This window comes from Canis lupus, chromosome 9 (genome assembly GCF_003254725.2).
Source record: "Canis lupus dingo isolate Sandy chromosome 9, ASM325472v2, whole genome shotgun sequence".
Lineage (NCBI taxonomy): Eukaryota > Metazoa > Chordata > Mammalia > Carnivora > Canidae > Canis > Canis lupus.
The window spans coordinates 27,418,528-27,427,565 of record NC_064251.1 but is presented as its reverse complement, the minus strand read 5'-3'; the positions used below and the strand labels follow the sequence as shown (position 1 = coordinate 27,427,565).

The 9,038-nt window shown below is 59.0% G+C and overlaps 1 protein-coding gene across 1 annotated transcript; it reads right to left on the bottom strand.

The window, feature by feature from the left end:
- Window positions 1-1,148: 1,148 nt before the first annotated feature.
- On the bottom strand, window positions 1,149-6,037 carry TMEM92 (transmembrane protein 92). Its single transcript, XM_025440420.3, has 5 exons — window positions 5,878-6,037; window positions 3,192-3,217; window positions 2,305-2,379; window positions 1,979-2,174; window positions 1,149-1,736 (listed from the first exon to the last, which is right to left on the bottom strand). The coding sequence occupies exons 1-5, from the start codon at window positions 5,944-5,946 to the stop codon at window positions 1,629-1,631; spliced, it is 474 nt and encodes a 157-aa protein (XP_025296205.1). The 5' UTR covers window positions 5,947-6,037; the 3' UTR covers window positions 1,149-1,628.
- Between the last annotated feature and the right edge of the window lie 3,001 nt (window positions 6,038-9,038).

The following is a 9,038-nucleotide window of genomic DNA, read 5'->3' as shown; positions in this document are numbered from 1 at the left end:
GGTAGGTGTTTACCCAGTGAGGGCAACATCAGCTCTGTGACCTCTCTAATTGGAGCCAGCTGCCACCCTTGCACAAAGCACGTATATCTTCTTTTTCCTCCCCCTCATCAATCCCTGAAACTCATGGGAACCTTCTTGTGACTGTGCTCATTCTCCTAACTGCCAACTCCATCTGACACGATACTATCCCCAACCAACCACTGTGCTCCCTCTGGAGCTCTGTACCCAGCCCCAGTCAGGCAGCCCCTGTTCTTAGCATCTTCGGGGCTGGCTGTGCCATTTCCCTGCTCCTGGCTCTGCCACCAGCCTGGGCTGTGACACCCTAAGAATGGATATTTTTGAGAGAGCCCTGTGGCCAGCACAGCAGGGCCAGTCCTACCTCCGATCTCCCCAGGAGCTTCGGTCAGTGCTGTTGCTGTGCCCGTCTGCGGAGGAAGGCTGGCACACACGGGCTGCAGGGCAGAGGCAGGGTCACGGCATCAGAGTCCAGCCCTACCTGGGCCCTGAGACGCTGACGTGGAGGGTCTCTCTCCCGCCGTGGACCCCATGCTAGTCCCCCAGCTCCACGCTTCGCTGCAGGCCCCATGGGGATGAATGCTCCTCGAGAGGACTCTCTCCCATGGTGCAATGGGGAATGCTTCTTTCCTCTTAGGGGTTAACCCCACAGATGAGCTGAGGTGGGAGTGCCCAGAACACACATGGGGCTGGAAGAGAGGGAGAATCTGCCCTTTCCTCTTCTTCCCCCAGAAGATTCTAGGGTGGGGCAGATGTGGGAGGCCCCACCCCACAGATGGCTAGCTTCCCCCACCCCCTTCCCCTCACCCCCTCCCCATCCCCGTGGCCAGGATGGCAGGGAGCTGAGCTCCACCGGGCAGAGCAGTAGGAGGATAGGATGGTGAAGAACAGAACAGTCGCTCCCAGGGGATCCCCAGCTCCCTGTCCAGGCTCTTTAGCACCATGACCTGGGTCTGGGTCAAAGCATCTGCAAAGATCCTCTCCCAGAGGGTGGTTCACAGATGTACTGTCCACCCAGGCTCATCAGTAACACATCAATGGTAGGATTTGGGGTGCAGTGACCTCCTCCCTGCCAGTCCTCCAGCAGTGCCTAGGCTCACTCCCCAATTACACAGCCAGAGGCGGACTCCCAGTGACAACCAGGTAAAATTTAGTGAGTACACATTTGGGGGGTAGGGTACAACAGGGTCTTCTCTATTCAAGTAGACCTGGAGGTGGCGAAGAGCCCATGCAGTGCAATCTCCCAGGAACAGGAGTGCCCTCTACAAGATCTCGAGATTTGTATACCCCTCGGAAACAGGGTTCTCTCCACTCCTCAGAGTAGCCCACCCTACCGGTGGGCACCTCAAGGCACCTCAAGTGTCGATATCTTCCTCCTGGCAGCCTCTAGCATGAGATGGGGGCTGAGGGGAGGCTGACACTCCAGGCCAGCATCTGGGACAAGAGAGGCAGCTGAGGTGGAAGAGGACGGGAAAAACAATAAGTTAAAATCAAGAACAGCAGAGACATGGCAGGAGGGGTGGGGGTGTCACAGGGGTCCCAGGAGTCTTTGGCTTAATCCAGGAGGTACTGCAGAGGAGGGGCTGATACTGCAGTTCCAGGAGGGCGGTGGCTCAGAAGGCTGGGTTGTCGATGCCCCTGGGCACCCCAGGGTGCTCCTCAGGCATGAAGCTGTAGGGAGGGGGTGGCTCCATGGGGGGCAGAACAGGCTTCAGAATGATCTGCAGGTAAAAGAGGGGACACAGAGTCTTCTCAGGGCCAGGCACCAGCCATCACCACCCAAGTGCTGGCTGTGCATCCTTCCCAGGGAGGGGGTGACGCGACGGTGGCTGCAGAGCCCTCTCTAGGTCCGGAGGCCTGGTGGAAGGAGGGCCTCGCTGTCACTGGTTGCTCTAAAAATCTGGACAATAGGGAGGTATGGCCAGCTGAGGAACAGAGCAAGGAATGGGACAGAGACACTCACCTCGCTGTAGGGGGGTGGGGGCTCAAAGGTGGACGTCCTGACCCTCTCTGGGGGGGCAATGGAGGGCGGATCCGGGGGCTCCTCACGATCCACTGGGGGGTCCTGCTCCTGGTCTCCACAGTTGCGACAGAACCGCTTAGCCACGCAGCAGATGCACAAAAGGGGTATGATGATGAGGAAGGTGATGACAAAAATCCTGGGGTAAGGAACCACCAACATCTCCCTGAGTCTCTGGGCTGTCCCTGTCCCTTCCCCCACCAACCTGCACCACCCCTTGGGCAGGAGGTCCAGGCAACCCAACCACTATGCCCTGGCCCTGGGCTCACCTCAGAGGACTGGAAAAGAGCTCATATTCTTGACAGCAGCTGTCACCGCAGCATTTGAATCCTTTGGGGCAGGTGCTGGAGGGAGGCAAAGAAAGGCTGTTGGTACCAAGGTGGCAAAAAGATCCCAGCCTCCACACAACTCACTCATACACTCGGGGCACAAGCCATGCCCCAGCAGGGTGGGAAGGAGAAGTCCTCCTTGGGCTCTGTGGGCAAAGCTGGGTCTAAGACCCAGGATCTGGATTCCAGGCTCACTTCACTACTTGTGCCAAGTCATACTTCTTTCTGGGTCTTACGTTCCTTATCTATAAAACGGGTGGGATGAATGTCCTGTTGACCTCACTGGGCAGGTGTGGGGATGGCATGTTGCAGTGCCTGCAAGAGCCCTCTAAGGAGAGGGACAGGGCCCTCCTGCCCACAGTCCCCGGCAGTGGGGGCTGTCCTGAAGCGAACTCGAGGAGCCCTTGCTGGTGCCCATGGAGTAAAAGGTGGGAAGGAAACGGTGTTCCTGGAACATCCAGGGCTGATTTGATGGAAACATTCACCTGCTCAGGGGCCGCCCCCCTCAGTCCCTCCTCATTCGCTCAGGCCTTTGGGCATTTATATATTAAGGTTGGCACAGTTTGCCTGCCCCATCCCCTGGGGGCGGGTACTCCTGGAGGAGAGACAGCCTGAGACCTAGAAGATGGAAAGAGGGGTGGAGATTAGACTCCAGACACGCCCACAAGTGCAACTCTGCCCTGCTTGGCAGGAGGAGAAGGGCAGGAAGTGGGGGGAATGTGATGGATGAGGTGCCTTTCTGGCCCCCTTCCCATGAAGGCAGACAGGGCAGGATTTGGGGTGTCTCCTCCCCAGACTGGAAGTTCTAGCCCAAATCCCAGACTTACAAGAAGAGCCCACATTTGGCTGCAGCCTGTGGAAGAAAAGAGGTGGACATTAGGGGGAGCGGTCATAAACCGAGGGGTGGCATCTCTACGCAGCACATGCCGCCAGGTGCCTGAGAGCCTGCAGCGGGTCCCCAATGGATCAACATCCTCCCCCAGCCTGCTTCTTCATATCACTGAAGGTCTGTGAGTGGAGCCCCAGCTGACACGGGTGCCCCCAGCTCTCCTTTCTCTCCACACCACACCCCTGCACCACACCTGCTCACCCCCAGATTTGGAAGCACGTGCCTCTGATCACCCCTTCAGTCTATCTCCTTTCCATGCCTCCTCTACAGTCCAGAGCACCAGCACCTCTCCTCCTGCTCACTCCAATCACTCCCCACACTGAAGGCAAGTTCCTATCCAGCAAATCTGATCACCTAAAACCATGCTGGAAGCTCCCCCTTCAGTGTCTCCCTGGTGCCTGGACCCCCAGCCACAAGTGTCTGCCCCCTGTACCCCTTGCACACACAGTTGGTAGCAGTTCCCTGAACATGCCTAGTTGTTTTACACCCGCATGCAAGGGCAGGCCCTCTTCCTCCTGCCTGCATGGTCAGCCGAACCCCATTCATCTTTCACTTCCCTAGGGGTGTGTGTGGGGGCGTGTTCCTTGCTCTTTGAAGCCACCCAGACCCTCCTCTGCGGGACCCAGCTTCACCATCCCTCCCTCCCTTTTCTGCACCAGTTCTGTTGGGCATCCAGGGTATTGGTCCAGAATTTAACCGGATTAGCAACGATGTGTATAAACCCTCCTTGAAACATGCTTAGCCCAGGTATCTGTGAGGCTGGCTCCCACACCTCCCTCTCTGTCCATCTTATTTAAAATTACGTCTAGTCCCCCAAAGCATTCCTTGCCCCTCCCCCTCCTTAAGTTTTCTGCAGAGCTCCTACCTGCAGCTAATATCCTATATGTTTCCCTTTATCTTGTTAACTGTTTGTCTCATCAGAAGAATGTAAACTCCAGAAGGACAGGGATTTTTGCCTGTCATCACTGGTGAAAAATCCAACCACCACAATATTGGCAGAATGAATGAAAGAGCAGTCGCTGATTACCTGGTTTCACTTCCTCCTGGCTGCTCCCAGACTGTGGGGTGGGTGTGGGGGGGCAGGGAATGCAGGGGTGGGAACACAGGAGGGAATGGGAAGTTATCTGTCACTCCCCTCCAACCCCCAGGTGACAAACAACCGCAGCATAAGGGTAAGATGCCGACTCTGGCAAGATACCGCGTCTTCATACCTTTACTTGAAATAATTCAATCACCTTTCAATTGCTAACGACAGTAAAGCCAAGAAAACTGATGCTAGCCACTAACACTTGGGCTGATTCTCCATCTCTGGGCTCAGCTCCACCTGGAAGCCTCCCTCCCACAAACCTTGGCACCCCAGGGACTAGAGCAGGAAGGCCGGCCCAGAGAGAGGGGGAACTTCACACATAGGGGCTAATGCAGAATTGGGGGCAGACCAAGGTGTCCAGACACTCAGGCACCCTCTTCCCCCTTCAGATTCCAGACCCCGCCTCTCCCCGCTCTCCTGGCCCCCAGCTACGGACAATGAACAGGTAAAATAAGTGAATCCTGAGTTGCTGTTTGGAGAGGTTCTCTTACCCCCCTTTAACCTGGGGGTGGTCTTGTCCGAGGTGGTTGAGCCTGAGTTTTATTGAGCGGCTGTGTGGTCGTGGAGAACCTCAGCTTACTGACCCGTGCAGTGGGGACATTATAAGCACCTGGCCCCTGACGTTGCTGGGAGAAATCAAGAGGATGCTCAGCTGAGTGCTGGCACAAACGGCTTGCCTCCCGGCTGGGAAGGAGCACCCGGGCTCCAGGGGCAGAGGCTGGGGAGTGAGCACAGTTGTGTGATGGGGCCCTGTTCTGGGGAGGGGGCCTGGGACGTCGCTGGCATTCTTACCAGAAGTGAAAAATTCTAGACTGTTCTAGGCTAGACTAGACTCATGTCAGTTGCCAGGATAATCTCCCATCCCAGGACTGGACAGGACTCGCCCAACAATTCAGAGTTTAACAGAGGAATGGAGGAATGAGGGGGTGCATAAACCCTACCTCCCGCTCAGAATCACTGATTTCAGAGGTCAGCCCTGCACTGGGTCAGGCAGCCAGATCAAATTCTGCACAGGCCGGAATCCTACGCCCACTCCTAGAAGGCGTGGAAGGAGCCTTCTCTCCCCTAAGGGACAAGCAGAGAGACACAGTCCCAGAGAGGGCCAGAGCTTCCCCCAAGGTCACCCAGCACTGGAGGAACAGAATTAGGGAGACAGGCTGGCCAGGCGTCCAGACCTCGGCCCCCCCTAGTCCCTGTCCTGACGCCGCGGGAAGAAGCGGGAAGGACGAGCCCAGACTAATAGGAAGGTCAAAGTCCCGCTCACAGTGGAGCACTAGGTGTCAGAGGGTGGTGGGCGGGGGCCAGGTTCCTCCACACGGTCCCCCACAGGCGATAGGAACCCAGGCCTCCTCGGGACCTCCCTCCGCTGCCGCCACCTCCACCTCGCCGGCAAAAAGAGAAAGGAAGTCGCTAAGTGCACACGGGTCACGAGGAAACCCTGACAATGGAAGGTGGTGACCGGGCTCCAGGAGTAGGCCCCTGACCCCACAGGGGTAGGGCCCCGAAAGTTCTACAGCTTCACTTCCCAAGCGCTCACCTGTTGGGGGCCCGTCAGCAGGCCAAGCAGCAAGGTGGGTAGGAGGCCGGGGACCCAGGTGTCGGACATCCTGGCATGGGGGCCACCGAGCTTCCGTGTGTAGGGGGAGGAGGGGAGAGGCGGGGCCGCGACCTCTCCCACGTCTCTCCACCTATGGGGCCCCGCCTCGGGATGGGGGCGGAGCTTATGCACCCGCGAAGGGCCGGACTTGGGGCAGGGAGGGCGCGGGAGGGGAGGGGCGGGGGGAGAGGAGACCTGGGTCTCCGGAACGGGGAGGTAGAAGAGATTAGCTGGTTAAAAAAAAAAAAAAAAGTGCGATCAGTTCTAGAGCTACTCGTTGCCAGTCGTCGCTCCTCCACCCCTCCGTGGCCCCGGGGTTGGGGGAGGCGGCGCTGCGCCGGCCGGGGGTCGGGGTGGGGGCGCTGGGGGAAAGGATGCGGGCAGGGCGAGCTGCCGCTGCAAGCCCTTCCCATCTGCGCTCGCGGGGGGCAGAGTTTGCGGAGAGGAAGGCGGAGGCCCGGGGGTGGATAGACGGCACTGTAGGGCGCGTGGCGGGGGATGTGTCCCCTTTATTTTCGGCCAAGAACAGAGGGACAGGCGGCCTGGTAGATTTCAGGGCCACAGCACTAGTACGTTTGTGTCCCCCCGGGGTCCCCCGCACCGCCGGGGGGATGTGCTAGTGCACTTCCTCTATTTGACTCCAGGGGAAATTATGGCCCAGGACTCGGGGATGGGCCCCCGGGGTCGGCCCCCGGGGCGAAGCGGAAGCCGGGGGAACAGGGGCGCGGCCGAGCCGGCCCATCCGGATTCCTGGAAAGACCCCGCGGAGGCGGTCCCGGCTGGGAGGGCCGGATTCCGACCCTCGGCGGCCGCGCCCCAGCCCTCCGGGCGCGCCGCGCTTCCCGGGTCCGGCCGCCAGGTGGCAGCATCGCCCAACGCCGGATTCCCGCGGAGCCCAGCGCCGCGCGGCCGGGACCTGGGGCCGGGGCCCCGCGAGCGCCCGCCCTGGGGGAGCAGGCTGGTGGGCGGGGTGGGAGGCCGTCTCCGGGGGGCAGAGGCGCCGGGCGACAGCCAGATGCCCGCACGCGGAGGAGACGCGGGGGCCCCGCGCCGGAGCTGGAGAGATGGAGGCCGGACCCCCGGGGAGGGGGCGAAGGGGAGATGCTGGGTGGGTGCTGCTCCGGCCCCGGGGAGACGCGGAGGGCTCCCGGGGAGGCTCAGCAACCAGCCTGTTAGGCGTCTCCTGCCGCGCCTCAGATCTGACTTTGCCCCCGAAAAAGATCCCCAGCTTAGTAGGGACGCACGGAACTTCCTCCTCTGGCTGCCGCTTCATTTTCTCTCCCCGCTTGCTCTTTATGTCTGTCCTCATCTCTGCCTTCTAACCTCTCCTGGTCCCTCGCCATCCCTCCCGGTCCATCCTCCTGTTTGTTCCCGGCGCTGCCTCCGACGCTCCTCTCCACGTCTGCGTGTTTGCTCCTTTTCCCATCTCTGGTTGTGAATCACTGTCTCCCTGGGAGTCTGTTTCTCTGTGCGTGTGTTTCTATTTCCTTTGTGTCTGATTTGGTCCTGTGTCTCCCTGACTGTGTTTCTCACCAACTCCCCGGGTCTCTCTGGGCCCCTCTTTCCCTGTCTCTGTTTCTCATTATCTGTTGGCCCTTTTTGCTCTGCTCTTAAGGACCGAATCTTCCAGTCTCCTAATCCAAGTGAAATTGGGGTCTGGCCCCACACAATGGCCTCTATTTCCAGTTCCTGGTGACTTTGAGCCTGGAGAAGGTCATGGGCAGGGGCAGCTCACAAAGTTGGCTCTGGCCCCAGGTAGCCCCTCTACCAAGGGGGGGCTAATCTAGAGAGTGCTGGAGCCTTCTCCCAGCAATACCCACACCACTGCTCCTTAGTGAGGTTCTTGCTAACTTGGGCTTCCCTCTTGCCCCTGCCGTGTTCCTCCTACACCCAAGCCCTGGACCCCCTGCCACTCTGCCTAGACCTGGAGTCCCGCCAAGGTATGCCTTTAGGAAAGATGGGTGTGTTTAGGGGAAGAGGGTATCTTGGGGAATGAAATGGCAGAACAGAGAACGGGATGGAGGAGTTTGAGGGGTGGACGTGGAAGGCTGGGGTAGGGGCACAGTGGGGCCCCAGGCTGAGGAGACAGGGCCCTTTCTTGTTGGAGGCAGGAGGGTCCTGCACGGGGACACCATCTTCTGTTGGCCCCTTCGTCTGGCCACGGGAGGGAAGTGGCCGTATGCATGCACGTGTGTGCTTAGGCGTGCAGGAACACAGGCGCAGGGAGGCCGGAGGCGGCAGGCAGTCAGTGGGTCGCTCTAGATTCCACGCCAAATTCCATCTGGGGTTTCCCAAAAGCAGCAAAGTCCAAATGTCTTCATACTTGCTCGCTGCCTCCCCGGCCCATTCACCGAAGAACGAGCTGATTGTCTGTGTCCTGCAAGGGCCCAGCTGCAAGGGTCTTGGAGGTCAGCTGGTCCACTTGCTCCCTTCTCAGAGAAGCCAACCGGAGCCCAGAGGGTTGGGAAGGCCAAGTGACACGGGACATTGGGGCTGAGTCAGGACCAGAACCATGCAGGTCTGGAGACCCCACACTCCGAAGCAGCCTGGGAGGAGGGAGCTGCCGGGGAGCTGCTGCAATGGAGGAAGGAACTCACAGGAGCCGGAGTGAGGTGGGAGGTCTTGCCCTGGCCTGGGTGAGGGGGAAGAGCCAGGCTGAGCTCTTTTCCTCTTAGTGGCCCCCCTGGACTGCAGCGGACACCAATTCCCATAATAACTTAGGGCGTTGGGCCAGGATCTTTCTTTTCAAAGTCCACAGAATGCAGAACGATGTTCTGCTCTAGCCTAGCTCTGCCTGCAGGGAGGGACAGACGGTCTTGTGTTGTGTTGGTACGGGTGCCACTTACTGCCGTGTGCTGTGTGACCTTAGTCAAGAGATGAACCTCCTCTTTGCCTCTCTGGCCTCTCTGTGGGGGTGGATAAACAGTACCTCCTTTGTCGCAGGGGGTCATCGTGAGGATGACATAAACTGCTCAGTGTTGGCATACCGTGACGTAAATAAATGTTAGCTGAATCATAACAAGCAATAAGCATTTAAATCCTGGCAGAGGAAAGGCGCCCAAAGCTCCTTTTCTCCATTTCATGTAGAGGCAGAGATGCCA

What these genes read in the sequence shown, in the direction of transcription:
- TMEM92 (XM_025440420.3), bottom strand. Translation starts at nt 5,946, where the DNA reads ATGTCCGACACCTGGGTCCCCGGCCTCCTACCCACCTTGCTGCTTGGC. An exon ending in GCCAAATGTGGGCTCTTCTT is followed by an intron (nt 2,380 to 3,191) that starts GTAAGTCTGGGA and finishes GCCTCCCTCCAG; the next exon opens with CACCTGCCCCAAAGGATTCA. An exon ending in CCCCACCCCCCTACAGCGAG is followed by an intron (nt 1,737 to 1,978) that starts GTGAGTGTCTCT and finishes TTTTACCTGCAG; the next exon opens with ATCATTCTGAAGCCTGTTCT.